Below are 19519 nucleotides of genomic sequence, written 5' to 3' on the forward strand. Positions count from 1 at the left end.
CTATTACCGTCTCCATTTTCCAGATGAAGAACTGAGATATAAAGTGGTTTAATAATTTTCCCACAGGCCCCTTCATAGGAAGTGATAGGATATGATACCAGACCTTTTGATTTCAAAGCCTTTTGGTTTTTTTTCTACCAGACACTTAACACTAATTGTTACCCCCTAGTGCTGACCCATAGTCTTTTCCTGTGCTCACCCTTTGTAAGTCCTTTAAAGTTCTCCATTCTTTCTCCAGGGTCTTTGTGTAGCCCTGAAATTCATCACTGGATGGCTTTGTGAGGCAGCTAGGTCGGTGCTGCTTCTGTCTGCACTGTTAGAGTAGCTAGTACACGCTGACTAAATTATGGCTTAGCCTAGCACTGTCGTATGCACATTATCTTCCATTTCACAGTAACATACTTTTCTAAGTGGGGTAACGTGTGGCAGTGATTTCAATAGTAGTTCCTAGGAAAATGTTATTTTTATTCATCTGCAAGTTTCTCTGTGGTAATAACTTTTGTCCATCCAGTATTTTTTAATTCTTTTGAATTTGTTTCATTAATACAACTTTGTTTTTTAGGATTTTACTTTGTGACTGGATCATCCTCCAAAGGAAAAGGGAAAATTAAGAGTGTTTTTTAGTGGTTAAAAACCTGCCAGTCATATATGACTCCAAAGTAAATAGATTATGTCTGTGTTGATACTTTGTTTGCAACCTGTCTTTTTTAACTTGTGATTGCTATCTGATTTGCATTTCAAAAGACTGTATGTTGAAAGTAGTAACTGTAAGACTGCTTGTATTTTTGCTTTCCTTTTTCTTTTTTTTTTTTTTGTTAAGGCCCATTCTAAATGTAAAAGATAATGCTCAGTTTAAAAAACAAAATCTTGATGTTTTACAAGACAATCTGATGTGAAAAGCGGTCTTGGAGAAATTAACTCCTTTTTTATGAGGAAGTAATTTCCCAGAATTTGATCAGAGACTTAAGAAGGGTCTGCTTTGGAGGAAAAGGGATGTCACAAGGAAACATAATAAATGATATATATTATGAATAATGTTTTTCAGAAGGTTAAGAATAAGGAGTGACAGTTCTTTATAAAAGGAGGAGGAATAAAGAGGCCCAGGATACGTAAAAATAAAACTGGTTATAGGGCTTGAAGAAAATGATCTTTTATAGACAATGTAAGTTATTTGGAGTAAAAAAAAAAATGTGAGGCTCTTATAAAATATGAAGGACTAGGAAGACGATAAAGGAAAAATGAAGAACGTAGAACATGAAAGATACTAGCCTGTCAATTTAAATGCTGTTTAAAATGCACTTTGGTAGGAAGAAACTCTGTAGATGGACCACGCCCATAGAGTGTTTGTGTCCTTGTTTTTAAGCACTGTGTTAGCACTTTCATGGTTGCAGTATTGAGACTTCCATAGTAGTACAGTGCCTTTGCATGTAGAATATACTAATTATTGAATGAATGTTGAAAGTGATCTCAAGTTACTTGAAATTTGTTTACTAAATCAATGCAATGACAAAATAATTTTCTTGATTTAGAAGTTTTTTTGAAATTGGTGATTTGCCTGTGTTCTTATAACAAGTTAAAAGCATTTCTTGTTACTCGTCATAGGAACTTGAGTTTCTTTAAGGATTGTTAGTTGAGTGTGAGTATTTTGGCTGTGGAAGCCGAATGGATAGGATACACGTGTGTGTGCCTGATGAGTGTAGTACATTTTGGCCCAGTTTTAAAGTAAAGAGCATTTTCCTTCTTTGTAAAACCTGAAGTTGTGTGTCCTTAATACATTTGTGTTCTTTCTGTCTTTTTTAGGGAAACAGTGCTTCTTAGTCTTACGTCAGCAGCAGTTTAATGTCCAGGCTCTTGTGGCGGTGGGAGACCATGCAAGCAAGCAGATGGTTAAATTTGCTGCCAAGTAAGTAAGCAATTATATCCTGTTGTCAGAATAAACAATGGTGGGAACCAAGACTCCCAGGGGTTTGGACCATTTTCATACATTAACATCAATGCTTCGTTTGTTTAAAAATGTAGTTATTTAAATTGTCAGTTCAGTGTTGCTGAATACATTAAACTTACAAAAGAGAAAATATGGAGCACAGGCTTGAAATTCATTTGGAACTGCTGAAGCAGCACTCTCTACAGACAAGTCACATTTACTTTCAAGTAGAGTAACAAAAAGCCTGGCAGCCTCAACATAGCAGAGCAACTTTATTTTGTTGTGTTTGTTGAACTTCATTTCCTCCCTCCTTCCCTCCCTCCCTGCCTCCCCCAGTTTGAGATTTGCATATTGAGCAACAAGTTTTCTAACCAAAAAATAAAAGTATATAAAATAAAAGAATGTAGTTTGGCAAATGATTTCCTCCAGAAGGAAGTAAAACAAATGTGTTACAGCTTTTAGCTTTGACACCAAAAGGGTTTAGGAGAAAAAAGGTAAAACTTACTTTTTCCTCCTGTAAAAGTCTGAGCTGTCTGGCCCAGAGTTCCCGTAGAAGCAGCACATTGTTTTGTTCAGCTTACAGGAGGCAAATATAGAGATAGAAGTGTGGTTGTGCATGCAGTGGCTCTAAGGTGATGAGAGCTGTTTTACTTGGTAATGGTGATGTGGCTAATTTTGTTTCATGTTTTTTTTCAATTTCATCAGAATTTTATTTCCATGATAATGATCTCGGAAAACATGGGAAAATGTATGGTCTTTATGTTTTAAGTAATAAAGTAATTTCATAGGTGTAAGTTTTTTTAACAGAATTCAATCAGAGTAAATGATATATTTTTTCTATTTTTTTTTTAAATCTTTGCTCTTTAGATGCATGCTTTCTAAGATGAGTTAATACAGATGGAATTATGAATTTTAGAATTGGAAAGAAACTTAAAAATTATCTAATTCAATATCCTAATTTAGCTTTCAGCCCTCCCTGACCCTCTAGCACAACGTTACACATATAAAGGATGCTCAGCAGCTGGTTTTGATTTAGGTATTTATCAAAATCAGTTTCATTACATCATAGTAATACCTGCAGTCAGGTTTCAGAACTTCAGTGCCATGAATTAAGTCATTGATGAGATCAGTAGTATTTTAGTACTCCTAGTACAGTAGCCCCACCTCTCCCTATCTCCCTATCCTGCTGCCCAGAGACAACCACTTTTCTTCTGCATGTGTCTTCTGGTAATTAGGTTTGCTTGTTTTGTCTCCTAGTTAGAGTGTGTACTTGTGGGGTGCATTTGTCTTCCACCCTTTTAAGGTTAGTGTGTATCCTATGAAGTCAAACATAAATGGGCTTGGTCCCTAGAAATTTAATCTGCACAGAGAGCCTTCTATAAAAGAAAAAAGATGGTCCTGGAAACTACAGACATAGATCCTAAATTCTGTTAAATATACTGAAAAATACCGGAAAAAAGTCAACCTCAAATCAACAAACAACTTTTTTAGTTATCGTCTTTTGTATTAATTATTTGGTTCTGAAAACTAATACATGAAGCTGACAGTTACATAGAGAATACATTTTTCCATTAAACTGCATTATAACCTCAGTGTTATGTTCCTAAAGCTTCCAGTGGAAAAGCCTTTTGAAAATCCTACTTACCCATAATATTCAGTGAGAGGCATTCTACTGACAAGTGGACAGTTAATCCATGTGATGTGTTTAGAAGTAGACACATTAAAAGTACTCCACAAATAAGTTATTCTTATTATTTCAGGTCTTCTCAGAAACTCCTAGGGCTTGACTAAGTAACGGCAATTGACTATATCAGATGTCAACCATAGCTTAATAGCTAAAAAGGCTGCTTTCAAATGGTCTCCCAGACAGAACTTAGTTCACTAATGCCCTCATAAAATTAAAGAACACCTTTTTATCATTATTTCAATAAGGGCTTTCATCCAATTGGGATGATATACAGGTGATCTTTCTTTCTTTTTTTTTTTTTTTTTTTTAATTTGAGACGGAATTTCACTCTTGTTGCCCAGGCTGGAGTGCAGTGCTGTGATCTCTGCTCACCACAACCTCCACCTTCCAGGTTCAAGCAGTTCTCCTGCCCCAGCCTCCCCAGTAGCTGGGATTACAGGCATGTGCCACCACACCCAGCTACTTTTGTATTTTTGATAGAGATGGGGTTTCTCCATGTTGGTCAGGCTGGTCTTGAACTCCTGACCTCAGGTGATCCACCCACCTTGGCCGCCCAAAGTGCTGGGATTACAGGCATGAGCCACCGCGCCCAGCCATGGGTGATCTTTTTTTTAGACAAGGGAAGAATATAGATAATTTAGCCTAGAGTTTGTAATTCCTGAAGTAGAACTCCATAAAGATCTAGATGCAGTTCAGGCTTAACAACTAAATTGTGACTTGATTTTTTTTTTTTTTTTTAAGCAAAGAACATGTAGCTATTTTTAGTCCTTTTAAAAAATGGACTTTTATAAAGTAGCAATGTGTGGGAAAAGGTTGAGCTGTTGCAAATTATAAACCTTGTCACTGGTTATATGTAAGTGAATGGAGCCAATTTTATACAATAGATTCAACATGTGGTACATAGATAACTATTATTAAACTTTTGGCACTAGTATGTTAAGGAATCAAGCCTGGGTAATTACCAGTAGGTGAGTTAATGGCTTTTGCTATCTTGTGAAAAAGGAAAATTCTTATGGCAGAGACTCATTGGCAAAAGATGAGTTTTTAAGTTTTGTAGTTGGTTAAGATAATTTTCTTAGGAACGTGATTTTATGTTCCAGATGGGTCATTTTGTCCTTTCTGTGTGATGTAACCTGTACTTCTAAGATAGTTCAGAAATCCTGATCCTTGATCAGAGAAGTCCACTTTTAGACTTCAGCAAGAACTTTTTAGAACTTTTTTTAGGGAAAAGATGTATGGAGATTTTCTTCGTCTTTTAACTTCCTTTTCCTAAAAATTGTTACTGTGTTTTATCTAAAATGGGTATGCATTACTCCATTGTGAAAGCAAAAATTAAAATAGCTTTCATACATTTATCTTTGAGGTCACTTGTTTAGGCAGTACCGTTTGGTGAACTGATACTTATAAAAAAAACTAAGGTGTAAGGTTATTATTGAGTCGTAAATAGCAATAAAAAGAAATTCCTCTATTTGTTATTAACAGATTAAAAGGAAGAAATTTTATAACCTGCTGTGGTCTAACTATATTCACTGTGGTTATTATTATTGTTATTCACTAACTATATTCATTATTGTTGTACCAAACTGAAGAAACCTTAAGTTCACTTGGACTTTCTGTGTTTTGTTGTTGTTGTTTTGAGATGGAGTTTGGCTCTTGTTGCCCAGGCTGGAGTGCAGTGGCGCGGTCTCAGGTCATTGCAACCTCCATTTCCCAGGTTCAAGTGATTCTCCTGCTTCAGCCTTATAACTAGGATTACAAGTGCCCGCCACCACACCCGGTTTATTTTTTGTATTTTTAGTAGAGACGGGGTTTCACCATGTTGGTTGGTCTCGAACTGGTCTTGAACTCCTGACCTCAGGTGGGATCCACCCGCCTCAACCTCCGAAAGTGTTGGGATTACAGGCGTGACTTTCTGTGTTTTTAAGCATGGAAGATAATTGAATTTTCTGATATGATACCGGAAGGACAGCAGTACTAAAATTTCTAAAACATTTGAGAGTAAAGTCATGTCGGTCTGTCCACATGAGATTTTAAAGATATTTGGCTTCAAATTTTTTTGTCTCCTTTTACTGTTGTTTGTATTTTCTGCCATGTTATTTGATTTAGGACAAAGTAGTCCAGTCATTTATTAAACTAATATTTATTGAAGGATACATGCCCTTTTTGCTCCCTCTTTAAGTCCACACTTGCCAGAAGTTTTATTTTCAGTGCTAGTTTATCTAAAATCTGTAATGGCTTCCTACTTCCAACCATGTCCAAGATTAATTCCACCTGGTGTTTCCCTCCCTACAGTGTTATTTCCCACTGCTTCCCAGTACATACTCTTCAGATTGGGCAGACATTCCATGCCTGCAGTGACCTCTCTTCACTTCTCATTTTAAAGGCATTGGCTTTATTCATTAATCTTCATTCTTTGTCATTTAGCTTAACCCCATATCCATCAGTATCCTCATTGTTTGGTTTCTCTGTTCGTTTCTTAGGGATCCACATATATATTCTTAGGAGGCAGAATTATATGTATTTACATGTATATATTATATATATTTAAATTTTTAGTATATATTTTGATGATAATCTTAAAGTTATATTATTCCATATCATTTTAAAGACAGATTTATAACTGAAAACTGCCATGTGTATCTAGTGCTCCATTAGCATTACTGTCTTATTTACAATTGCATTCATGCCAGCTGAAGCCAAATGATATTCATATTCCGTACAAATGAAGGTTTCACAGTAGTTTGAATAGAGACACATGCTGAACGAGTTGGGTTACCAGGTAGTACTTGGTAATTTAGAGGAATTCTGAACTCAGAAAAGCTTGTACCATTCAAGGAGATATATTAAATTCTCTTTTTGTCTGTATAGGAGCAGCAGATCACTAATAGTATAACAGTTTGATGCAAGGAAAAATGTTTCTGTTTCTAGTTCCAGTTAAGTTTCAGGTATTCGATAATTCATTTGATACAAATTTTAATTAATGCCACATTAACTTTCACATAAGCAAGATAGTTTTATAAAATGATTGGCTGATGCTTTATTTAAATTGTCATTCTTAGATTACTCTTTTCAGAATTTTGGTTAATTATGAAGCTAAAACATCCTGACTCTACCTCAGAGTTAATGTTTTAGGTAACCGAACAGGTATTCTTCACATTCCTAGTATTGAAGTCAGAATACAAAAACAAATTAATTATGGAACTGGCTCTAAGGCTGCAAGCTTTATTCAGTAAACCAAATGTCAGCAACTTAGTTTTAGTGAAACTAAAAGTTAATATTACTTATTAATTTGAATTTTGTTTTTATTTAAAAATTTATTTCTATTTTAAAGTTAAGGGCTATAAGCATAAGCATTTACACTAGTTTGGTATTTGTAGGTGTTTAAGTAACATGACAGAACTTATTTAAGTGATTACTGGGGGTTGTTGACATTTTTTGTTCCACTAAAGAGAACCCATATAGTAGTTTTAGAACTGCTGGTCTGTGCCTTATTGAGTAGTGCATACTTCTCACCACGCTTATTTTGGACCCAAAATTCTTGGGGTTTTAGTGAACAAAAATTAGTTCATAAAATAAGTTAACAGCTGGACATGGTGGCTCATGCCTGTAATCCCAGCACTTCGGGAGGCCAAAACGGGCAGTTCACTTGAGCCCAGAAGTTTGAGACCATGCTGGCCAACATGGTGAAACCCCATCTCTACAAAAAAAATTTTTTTTTAGTTAGTCGGCCAGGTGTGGTCACTCATGCCTGGAATCCCAGCACTTTGGGAGGCTGAGGCAGGCGGATCATGAGGTCAGGAAATCAAGACCGTCCTGGCTAACATGGTGAAACCCCATCTCTACTGAAAATACAAAAAATTAGCGGGGCATGGTGGCACGTGCCTGTAATCCCAGCTACTCGGGGTGCTGAGGCAGTAGAATCGCTTGAACCCAGGAGGCGGAGGTTGCAGTGAGCCAGGATTGCATCACTGCACTCCAGCCTAGACAACAGAGCGAGACTCTGTCTCAAAAAAAAAAAAAACAAAAATTAGTAGGGCATGGCGGCATGTGCCTGTAGTCGCAGCTGCTCCAGAGGCTGAGGTGGGAGAATCACCTGAGCCCAGGAGGTCCAGGCAGTGAGCTGTGATTGTGCCGCTGCAGTCCAGCTTGGGCAGCAGAGCAAGACTCGAGCTTAAAAAGTAAGTTATCATGGGCCGGGCATGGTGGCTCACACCTGTAATCCCAGCACTTTGGAAGGCCAAGGTGGGTGGATCATCTGAGGTCAGGAGTTCGAGACCAACCTGGCCAACATGGTGAAACCCTATCTCTACTAAAAATAAAAAAAATTAGCCAGGTATGGTGGTGGGCACCTGTAATCCCAGCTACTTGGGAGGCTGAGGCAGGAGAATTGCTGGAACCCAGGAGATGGACGTTGCAGTGAGCCGAGATCACGCTGTTGCACTCCAGACTGGGCAACAGAGTGGGACTCCGTCTCAAATAAATAAACAGATAAATAAGTAAGTTATCATGATTTAAAGAATGATTTAAATCTTTAATTTTTGCAAAGCACCCGTGGACAGATCGGTGTAATAGAAGTAGAGAGAACGCAGGGATTTAGTTCCCTACTAACTGGTGACAAAGAGTCCTTCATTGACCAAACTCTCCTCAGATTCCTTTGAAAGAACTTTCTGCTCCAATAAACCTTGACTTTTTTACCTCATGTTTATGTGTGCATTGTTCAGTTTTGACAAGAATCCTACTGAGTTGCTTTAACTACAACCCCTGTCATCTCCCGTCAGTATCTGATCACCCTCCATAGCTAATCAGGTTCCTCCTCCTCCACCGTCCCTCAGGTGATGTCTGAGCACCCTCACCTGCCATCAACAAGAATCCTGTTAGGTCACTTTCGCCAGAATCCCCCCTTTCCCCTGATGGCTCCTCTTAGTAATTTTCCATCCACTGACTATGTTCCCATCTTTGGCTCTAAGTTTCAACTTGCCAATGGTGTATTCAGAGTTGAGCCCAACTCTGTTTTCCCCTATTGCACTAGTCTTGAATAACATTTGTTTTTACCACTTTAAATACTGTCCATCTCTGGTTTTCCCTGACAACCATGTGACTTCATATATTGTTTACTGTTTGCTTATCTTACCTTATTCTTCAAAGCTAACACTCTTATTCAAACACTTATTTCTACTTGCCTGATAAATACACAAGTCTGAGATCTAGTGTGGTACTATACTAATTCACTATAATTGAAAGAAATGCTTGCTTGATGTATAAACAAAGCTTGTTCTTCTCTTAGAATTGAAACATATGGCTGGGCGTGGTGGCTCACACCTATAATCCCAGCACTTTGGGAGGCCAAAGCAGGCAGATCACTTGAGCCCAGAAGTTCAAGACCAGCCTAGGCAATATGGTGAAACATCATCTCTATAATAAAAGTCAAAGTAATTAGCCGGGTGTGGTGGTGTGAGCCTGTGGTCCCAGCTACCTGGGAGGCGAAGGTTGCAGTGAGCCGAGATCGTGCCACAGCACTCCAGACTGTGTGACAGAGCAAGACCCTATCCAAAAAAATATATATTTTTATTGTCAAAAGGTAGTTTTATTATTTTTGAAAGTACTTACCTAATCTATTTTTATTTTTGTTCTTTTAATGCTGTTTTAATTAGCAAATATATGGTTTCTTGTGTTTGGGCATTTTGCACTTCTTTGCCTCGGTGAATTGTACATTTAATTTATAACATTGAAACATTTTATGTTGGTACATTATTTGAAGAACTGGTGTGTAACAACTTTATGGCATGCCTCTTTTCTAACCTTTATTACATCCTTGCAAAGATTTAAAAATTACTCATTTGAATGTAGGTGGTTATGTAGATCTGTAAGTACGTTTCTCATTAAGTATATAGTAAGATTTAACACATTATTTCTGACAACCAGAAAGCTAAAAAGTTTATCAGTTTTGCTGAAAACCTTTAATAGTCAAGTTTCTGTGTTAAAAATTTTAATAGTTTTTGTTGATATAAGGATATATAAATATGCAAATGAAAAAACTTAATGTACATAGTGTCTCTTTCACCATTTTTTTTTTTTTTTGGTGGTGGTAATAAATGGAAATAGTTTAGAAAAATATGAGCGATTATCCAGAATTAAATTTTGGTCATCACCCAGCCTCTGCCAACTCCCAAGTTTATACCTACTATTAACAACACAATCAGAATACATCAATATACAGATTTCTGTTATATTTTAGGCCTTTATTGTGACTATCTAATATAATACGGTGCTTCTAGGTGCTTAAATCTTTGGTACCTAGAATGACGAGAAATAAAAGGTAACACTATTCTGCTCATCTTCTGTCATTATCTTGGGTTTATTGATAGATTATGTGAATAACGATGGAATACTCTTCAGCGACCTCCGTCATATATTTTTTAGATGAAAGATCATGGAAAACCCATCCCCCACCACATACAGGACTCTATTGCATGTGAAATATTATTTTTAATATTTAAGAAACTTAATCTGCAATTAAAACTCAGTATAGTAAACTACACTTGCTTTATCTTGCCAACCTTTACAGTGTCTAGCATGGATTTTTATGCTTATTTGGATGCCTCTTCTCTGTTAGTCCCTGTACCAGACCCAAAAGGTACAGTACAATGGTCACCAGCATCTTCCCCATTTGATGTACAGGGGAAACAACAGGTTTGCTTATAATAATAGCAGTAATAGCTGACTATTACTATATACTAAGTGTGGAGCTGCAAAGTGCCAGACTTTTTTCTCACTTGATCCGCACAGCAGCCCCATGAGGTATAAATACTGTTTTTGTCTTTTTTTTTTGTTTGGGGGTGGGGAGGAGGTTGATTCTGTTCTCTCTTTTTCTTTTTTTTTTTTTTTGTTTGTTTTGTTTTCAGATGAGGAAATCGAGGTGTGAAATATTAAGTGTTTTGACTAAAGTGTCTTAGATTCTGTACTCACTCTAGTCTTTTAATAGAACTGGGCCAGGCGTGGTGACTAATGCCTGTAATCCCAGCACTTTAGGAGGGTGAGGTAGGAGGATCACTTGAGCCCAAGAGTTCAAGACCAACCTGGGCAACGTGGCAAAATCCTGTCTCTACAAAAAAATAAATAAATAAATAAAAATTAAAAATAAAAAGTAGAACTGATTATAATAAAAAAAATTTTTATGTTTGAGTGATAAAGTCATGCTAAAAATTCCAAAGGAGGAATTTATTTTTAACCATTTGTAACACTAATGAGTTTGTCTCTTCTACTGTAAAGCAGTAGCTGCCTTCTAAGGAATCGCACTATTGTTAAAAAGCATGCTCTAAAAATAAGGGAAAGGGACAGGGAGTTGGAACCTAGAGAGTTTCATGTTTTCAGTGACAGTTATTCTTCCTGAATAATCTCAATAATAAAAATGTTGACAGTTATAAACATGAAACCTAACACCACTAGAGGTAAATCTGATAAGTAATTGCATCTACTTTTGCTTAGGCTTTGGGCTTTTTTTTTCTTATCAGCCCTGCCATTAACACGACACAATACATTTTGCAATACCTTTGTATCACTCTTGTGAGGAATAAGGCACAAAGTCATTCAAAAAGGCAGCTGTGTGGTGTATGCCACTGATGTTGAAAAGAAAACCACAGACTCAGAATTTAAAATAAGGATTTATCTTTTACTAAGATTGTGGATGCAGGAAAGAATTGAAAGGATTTGTCTGGATAACTAATACTGTTCCTTAACACATCAAATTGCAGGCTCTTTGTTAGACACTTGTACCAACTAAAATCCTTTCCTAGAATTGCTCCGTCAACAGCAAGGGAGAAGAGATCTTGAGACATTTAGGGATGGGTGTCCTTTTAGATTAGCTTTTTGTAGAGTGGTGCTAATGTACTGTCAGTTCTGCTGTGTGACGTATGCATTCGTAAAAATAACTGTCCTAGGCCGGGCGCGGTGGCTCAAGCCTGTAATCCCTGCACTTTGGGAGGCCGAGACGGGTGGATCACGAGGTCAGTAGATTGAGACCATCCTGGCTAACGCGGTGAAACCCCATCTCTACTAAAAAATACAAAAAACTAGCCGGGCGAGGTGGTGGGCGCCTGTAGTCCCAACTACTCCGAAGGCTGGGGCAGGAGAATGGCATAAACCCGGGAGGCGGAGCTTGCAGTGAGCTGAGATCCGGCCACTGCACTCCAGCCTGGGCGACAGAGCGAGACTCTGTCTCAAAAAAAAAAAAACTGTCCTATGCAAAATTGTGCAATAAAAACCACGGTGTTTATGGAGAAAATGGGGTTAGTGGCATAGCACTCAAAAACTTGATGTGGAGAAAGGGAACCCGTCATACACTATTGGTGGGAATGTAAATTACTATAGCCTCTATGGAAAACGGTATGGCGGCTCATCAGAAATTAAAAATAGAACTACCATATGATCCAGTAATCCCATTATGGAGTAATTATCCAAAGGAAATGAAATTATTATGTCAGAGAGATACATATTTGCACTCCAATATTTATTGCAGCACCATTCACCCTAGCCAAGATAAGGATTCAACCTAAGTTTCCTTCAACAGATGAATGGATCAAGTGTGGGATGTATACACACTGGAATACTATTCAGCCATAAAAAATGAAATCTTGTCGTTTGTGGCAACATAGATGAACCTGCAGAGCATTATGTTAAGTGGGATAAGCTGGACATGGAAAGAGAAATACTACATGATCTCATGTGCTAAAGATGTTGATCACATAGATGTAGAGAAAATAGTTGGTGCAGGGGAGGGAGACAAGGGAGAGTTGGTCAGGCTGTTCAGAATTACAGATAGATAGGAAGAAGAGTAAGTTCTGGTGTTCTCTTGCACAGTAGGGTAACTATGGTTAACAATGTTGAATATTTCAAAACAGCTAGAAGAGAGGTTTTGGAAAGTTCTCACCACTAAGAAGTGATAAATGTTTGAGGTGACAGATATGCCAAATGCCCTGATTTGATTTTTACACAACGTATACCTCTATGGAGACATCACACTCTACCTCATAAATATGTACAATTGTGTGTCAATTAAAGAAAAACTTCGGCCGGGCGCGGTGGCTCAAGCCTGTAATCCCAGCACTTTGGGAGGCCGAGACAGGTGGATCACGAGGTCAGGAGATCGAGACCATCCTGGCTAACACGGTGAAACCCCGTCTCTACTAAAAATACAAAAAACTAGCCGGGCGAGGTGGCGGGCGCCTGTAGTCCCAGCTACTCCGGAGGCTGAGGCAGGAGAATGGCGTGAACCCGGGAGGCGGAGCTTGTAGTGAGCTGAGATCCGGCCACTGCACTCCAGCCCGGGTGACAGAGCAAGACTCCGTCTCAAAAAAAAAAAAAAAAAAGAAAAGAAAAACTTCATTAATGGCACACTTTTTGAAAAGACAAGAACCCAAGGGGTTTTTTTGTTGTTTGTTTTTTTGGTTTTGGTTTTGGTTTTTGTATTTGGTTTTTTTTTGAGACGAGTCTCACTCTTGTTGCCCAGGCTGGAGTGCTGTGGCGCGATCTCAGCTCACTGCAACCTCCGCCTCCCGGGTTCAACGATTCTCTTGCCTCAGCCTCCTGAGTAGCTCAGTAAATACAGGCGCCCACCACCATGCCCAGCTACTTTTTGTATTTTTAGTAGAGACAGGGTTTCACCATGTTGGCCAGCCTGGTCTTGAACTCCTGACCTCAGGTGGTCCACCCGCCTCAGCCTCCCAAAGTGCTGGGTCTAGAGGCGTGAGCCACCACGCCTGGCCAGTAACCTAACTTCTTAAAGGTAACAGTTTTATATTCATTGAATGGTTAAGAAATACGTAAATACTACAATAAATATAGCATTTTACCTTGAAAAAAATGTGCAGTTTTCTTATGGAAGTGAGTGTCAAAAGAAAGGCAGTTTGTACGTTATTGTGAAGTGATGGAAGGAACAGTGTCTGAAATCAAAGGGAAAGTTGTAACACCAGATGTGGATGGGCATGGCTCATAACATGAATTACAGGTAGATGTTTAAGGTGTGTGCATTTTGTATATTCCTGCATGGCCGAGTGCACCCAAGTATTGTTGTCTGTATTGACCGAGTGTTCTCACTGATGAAATCTGGCATAGGCAAAAGCAAAATTCTCATACTCAAATTGTTCCCTAATGTGTCAGTGGTGTTGAAACAAATTCACATTTTGAAAACAAGCTTTATAGCAAAACTGTACTCTTGAAAGGGATGGACAACAGGGTTTGCTAGTGAGTGGATAAAACATGAATCTTATCTGTTTGCTTACTATTTAATGTGTGGGGGTAAGGAAAATAATGAATTAGAAAATGACTGGTTTGAGAAACTAAGTGGAAATGACACCATTAATCTGGAATAAATTGCCAACATGGACTGAGAGTACTCATGACCCACTCTTTGGAGCTGGGATGAACTCCTCTTCCCATATAGCACTTGGCCGAATAAAGAGTGGACACCGAAGAGGTGTGAAGCTAGCTCCTTTAGCAAAGAAGAAAGGAAGTCCATTGAGTAGGCAGCCAGTGGTGTCTCCTAAGCTTAACTGTATTGAGTTTACTGAAGAGAAGTTCCAGGCTTTTGAGTTTATAAAAAGCCCAATAGGTTGTTTTACCCCATAATCCTCTGATTATAATTTCCACCAATCTGCCTCCCCCAGGCCACCTCATTTTCTGTTGGACCTCATCAAGACTTCTAGTCTTTTTATCCATCTCCACATTCTCTCCCAGTCTTTTCATCCTCCTCCTTACCTCATGTGGCCCCATGCTCCATTCCTGAAACTACTCTCTGCACCTTTATCCACTATTTTCCGCCCCTTTGTTTCCCTTGCCCCACAAACACCCTACAAACTACCCTGTCCCAAAGACTCCTGATTCCATCATCTAACACCAGGCTGGAGTATCCTGAGTGTTCATGGCGTGACAACTGATTCCTATTCCTCAGCTGGGCCCACTTGTGTATATTCTACTTCATAATGAAAATAGAGGTTTATGGGCTGTGCCTGTTATTTTCGTTGTTTCACTGACCTCTTCAGGATCTCATACCTCTTTATCTCAGTCTCTAAATATAATTGGAAAGGCAAAATTTGGAAAGTACTGTGAGTTCCATTGCTCAGTATTCTGCCACCCTTCTATTATTATTAAAAACAGCATATCACCATCATCTAAACCAATTCTATTGGATTCTGTTGCTTAAATAAAACAAAAATCTTTACTTAGAAACTTGAGGATCAATGAAGCATGAGATAATTCGAAAACAATAGTTAGTTAGTAACACATTCTCTTTGGGAAGCTAGCAGCTCAGTTAGTGGACCAGCTAACCATTCTACCAGAATCTGGTTTGGAAAATAGTATGGCTAGAAATATGTCTGTGAGGGAAAGGTCATTTTTAATCTCCATTTAATTTTCATTCTGTCTTAGATCAGTTGTTGTATATAAAATGCCTGGAGTTATCTTTAGGGCTAGAGGAGTGCCTAAGGACTATTTGTTTATTTTCAGGATGTTTCGTTTTCATTTTGAATGTTACTGCCCAAAGAAACGGGACATTTAAAGCATGTGAACTCATACACAACAAAGTGGGAGAAATAATGGTATTTATATGTTAATTCCATGAAGCCCTATATTTAACGCTATTCCCTCTGGCCATATACCAGGTGGAAAAAAGCAAGGACTCTACTATTAAAAATATCAAATCAGATAGTTCCAGCTGGGGTTTCTTAATCATTTAAAAGGCAAAATATGAGGTCACTTTTAATATCTTAAGTAGATAACGATCTTAGCATTTACTTTAGATATTAAATCTGAAGTGCTTGTCTTTTGCCTTACTGGCTAGACGATACTGCTAGCAGTTTGTAGCGTTGGAGTATTTTCCTTAAAAGAAACATTGGAATTTAATACAGAGCCAACTATTTTGCCTCAAATTGTCTGTCTTAGGAATATCCAGTTCATCAATAGAGTAATCTAAAAAGTTGACTCACTAATTGGATTTAAGTGCCACAGGACTCTTCACACATTATTTTAATCAATTTGTTGGAAAGATCAATTTTCTCATGGCTGAATGCATATAAAAATGAAGCGACTGAATGAGTTGCATAGGAAGGTTGGCACATCTAATTCCCTAGAGGTTTTAGAAACAGGTTCTTAATTATATATCTGAAATGGTTTGAGGTTTTTAAATGAAATTTGTGTAGAAGCAGAAAGATGCAGTACCTATCTATCCAGGCCTGTGTTTCTGGATCCCCATCTTATCTAATGTTTAATAGTTGATCCTGGAGTTGATATATTACCCCTTTTTTCTTTTTAAATTTTTTTTTTTGTATGTGTGCCATTTTAAAGTAATTAACAGAGTAGCTTTTGTTGGTTTTGGTTAAGTGTTGTAAAGCCAGTTTTTTTTTTAAAGGAAGTCGTGGAGGCCTTTTTGTATTGACTCTTACAGAGGGCAGTGAGTGTGAACACAAGTTTTTAGAGTTTAATGTTACAGTGCCTGCTATAAAGGACTACAATTAATGCGAAAAGTAGTTTTAAAGTTATAATTTATATATTGCTGTTTGTGCTTATATAATACTTCCCACTCTCCCCAAACATAGAGGTATTTTGATTATGAAAATGAGCCTTTTTTAGTACCATTATGTGTGTACATATATATTTTATTTTATTTTTCTTCATATTAGTCATTGTGGTTAAGTGATTTATTGGTAGCTGATGAGTCACAAGTATGTTTCTCATTCTCTAATGAGTCACCTAGCTACATACAAGTTTTTTTATTTTCTTTCCTTTCTAGATCTTTCACCTAAAATAGGTGTTTTACTAGTTGGTAGGTTAAAATTTCAGTTTGCTACATTAACGATTTGTTTGTTTTGAGACGGAGTCTCGCTCTGTCGCCCAGGCTGGAATGTAGTGGTGCAGTCTTGACTCACCACAGCCTCTGTCTCCCGGGTTCACGCGATTCTCTGCCTCAGCCTCCCGAGTAGCTGGGACTACAGGCGCACGCTACCATGCCCAGCTAAATTTTTTTTGTGTACTTTTAGTGGAGACAGGGTTTCACCATGTTGGCCAGGCTGCTCTCAAACTCCTGACCTCAAGTGATCCACCCACCCTGGCCTCCCAAAGTGCTGGGATTACAGGCATGAACCACTGCACCCAGCCTACATTAACTGTTAGATCTGGAAAATACCAAAATAATAGAAGAAGTCTCATTGATTTTTACAAACTTGTATTTAGCACGTGCTCTGGTCCAGGTACTCTGCTGGACTTGAGTATGCAAAGATTTATGTGTGTCGTGTATATCTTAGGAGAAGCTTAATTTTGGGAGAGGGAAAGGGAGATAAACAACTGCATGCAGAGGCAGAGTACAGGTGCTGTGGTAGGAGTGTATGTTGTCTATAGTTGAGGCCCAAAGAGAGGTGGGCATGTGGATACCCCTTCAGCATCCGTGTGGATAAGTTGGTGAATGGAGGCAAGGCCATTATACTGTTGTGTATTGCAACTCCTTGAACAGTTGCACCTACATTTTATACCTCTTTGTTGGAACAGGGTATTTATCTGTTAGAGGAAAAACAGCTTCTATTTTCAGTCCTGTCCACTGCAACATCTGTATTGAAAATTTGGATAATGCTAAAGATGTGCTAAGAAAAAAAACAGGTCTAAAATCTGCTATCAGAAATTTTCAGATCATTTGTGGGATTAAATATAACTGGGCTAAATATAACTTTGTATAAAACAAAACTATTACTAAAGGGCCTATTATTTTCAGTTTTTTTTTTCCACAGAAACTATAAAGCAATCTAGCAGCTCATGAGCTTCTAAGAATGAAAATGTATTATTTCAGAATGAGCCAATGATGCATTCTGAGATATTTAAATTTAGTTCTAATTTGTCAGTCTGTAACAGAGTTACTGTCTAGGGCAATAATCATTAAATGATATTAGCTATGTGATGGTAGTCTGATTACTTACCCTTTTAGAGTCACAGTTTTCTCATCTGTAAAATGTTGATAATACCTACTGTGTAAGCCTTTGTGAAGCTCAAATGAGATAGTGTTACGTAAAGCACTTCACACAGAACCTGGAACATAAAAGGGAATTGCTAAAGAGATAATAGAAATAATACTTTAGGGATTTAGTTGTGAAATCTCTTTTCTCTTTTTCCTTTCTTTCTTTCTTTTTTTTTTCTGAGATGGAGTCTTGCTCTGTCACCCAGGCTGGAGTGCAGTGGCACAATCTCTGCTCACTGCAACCTCTGCCTCCTGGGTTCAAGCAGTTCTCCTGCCTCAGGCTCCGGAGTAGCTGGGGCTACAGGGCCGCTCCCCCATGCCCGGCTAATTTTTTGTATTTTTAGTAGAGACGGGGTTTCACCATGTTGGCCAGGCTGGTCTTAAACTCCTGACCTCAGGTGAAGCACCTGCCTCGACCTCCCAAAAATGCTGGCCTAAAAATCACTATGCTTGGCCTAAAATCACTTTCATTTGAGCTATAAAATAAAAGTGTGTTTGCCAGGCATGGTGGCTGACGCCTATAATCCCACCACTTTGGGAAGCCGAGGCAGATGAATCACTTGAGCCCAGAAGCCTGGGCAACATGATGAAATCCTGTCTCTACATAAAATACAGAAATTAGCTGGGCGTGGTGCGCCTGCCTGTAATCCCAGCTACTCAGAAGGCTGAGGTGGGAGGGTCACTTGAACCTAGGAGATGAGTTTGCAGTGAGTTGATCCCAGTGATTCTTCTCTGTACTCACAAGAGGACTTGTAGAGTCAAAACCTGACACTGGGACCCAGCAGCAAGAGATAAACTGCTTTTTCTCTAGATTTATGTCTCCATCATTTATTTGCAAGAAGGTGACCTCTTTGACTGGAGCTGTGTGCTGTTAAGTATTTTTTCACCTGTCTCCTATACAGAAATTATACCTTCACCATTGATTTTCAGGTCATCTGCAGTAACCATTTCTCAGGGTTTATGATTCTTGTTCTCTACCCCAGTGCTCTCCAAAGTGTGATTTGCTCAAGATTACCCATTGAGGGAAAGAAAATAATTAAACTAACTTCCTTCTTTCCGCCTACCCTTTCTTCCCTGCTTTTTTCTTTTATCTAAAAGAGTGAGAATGAATTTGAGTTTTTCCAATAGTTAATTTATACATAAACACTGGACCCATCACTTGCATTGCTCCTCAGAAGGTCACATATCACCTATAGCGTGTGAGGTTTCTGAAGAAAGATTTTGGGGTTCCAATAATGAAAAGAAGCTAGCAGTGGTACCCTCACTCTTCTCTCTCCTCCCCTCTTTCTTCCCCTCCCCTCCTTTCCTCTCCTGTAGATACTATGCCATCTTCGTATACAATGTCAGTTAAAATCATATAATTAGACTGTTTCTACAATCAGTAGAATTTTATTCTTCTACTGGCAGTAATGTACTCAAGTATTCCTATCTCTCTTGTTTTGACTCAATTTTGTATATATACATAAAACCCTCCAATAGTCTGACCCTTTTTCACAAATGGAACCTTTTTGATCTTAATGCTTTTTTGTCTGAATTCACTCGTGTCTACAGTAAGATAGAAATAGATGTAGATACAGATGTAGCTGTGTAGAGATAATAGAGCTAAATTGTCCAAAACCATGGAATGGTTTTACTAATGTCTAAATAGGTTATGATTTTTAACAGCTGCATATAGAAATGCAGAGATTGGAAGGGTTAAAAAAATTAACTGTTCTCTGTGTCTGATTAATCCTGCCTTCTTTCCCATTGATTCGATAGAGCAGAAATTTATAATAACTTTGGCCCTAGCTTATGAAATAGTTTATGGTTTCAGAAGTTATTCTGTAAGTTGTTTAGGACTGGAAACAATGTTCTAAATGGTAGTTGTTTTCTAGACTAGCTGATCTAATATTTTAGCACTCAGTATTACTGAATT

General features: G+C 38.2%; 1 protein-coding gene across 1 annotated transcript in view; it reads left to right on the forward strand.

Moving 5' to 3' along the window:
- The window catches only part of DARS1 (aspartyl-tRNA synthetase 1), an 85095-nt gene that overhangs the window by 23324 nt on the left and 42252 nt on the right, over positions 1-19519 (forward strand). The window contains exon 4 of the mRNA XM_033231651.1: positions 1801-1903. Within this exon, the coding sequence (XP_033087542.1) occupies positions 1801-1903 (103 nt within the window). The remainder of the gene's footprint in view (positions 1-1800; positions 1904-19519) is intronic.

This window comes from Trachypithecus francoisi, unplaced genomic scaffold (assembly GCF_009764315.1).
Source record: "Trachypithecus francoisi isolate TF-2019V2 unplaced genomic scaffold, Tfra_2.0 Lachesis_group13, whole genome shotgun sequence".
NCBI classification, from domain to species: domain Eukaryota; kingdom Metazoa; phylum Chordata; class Mammalia; order Primates; family Cercopithecidae; genus Trachypithecus; species Trachypithecus francoisi.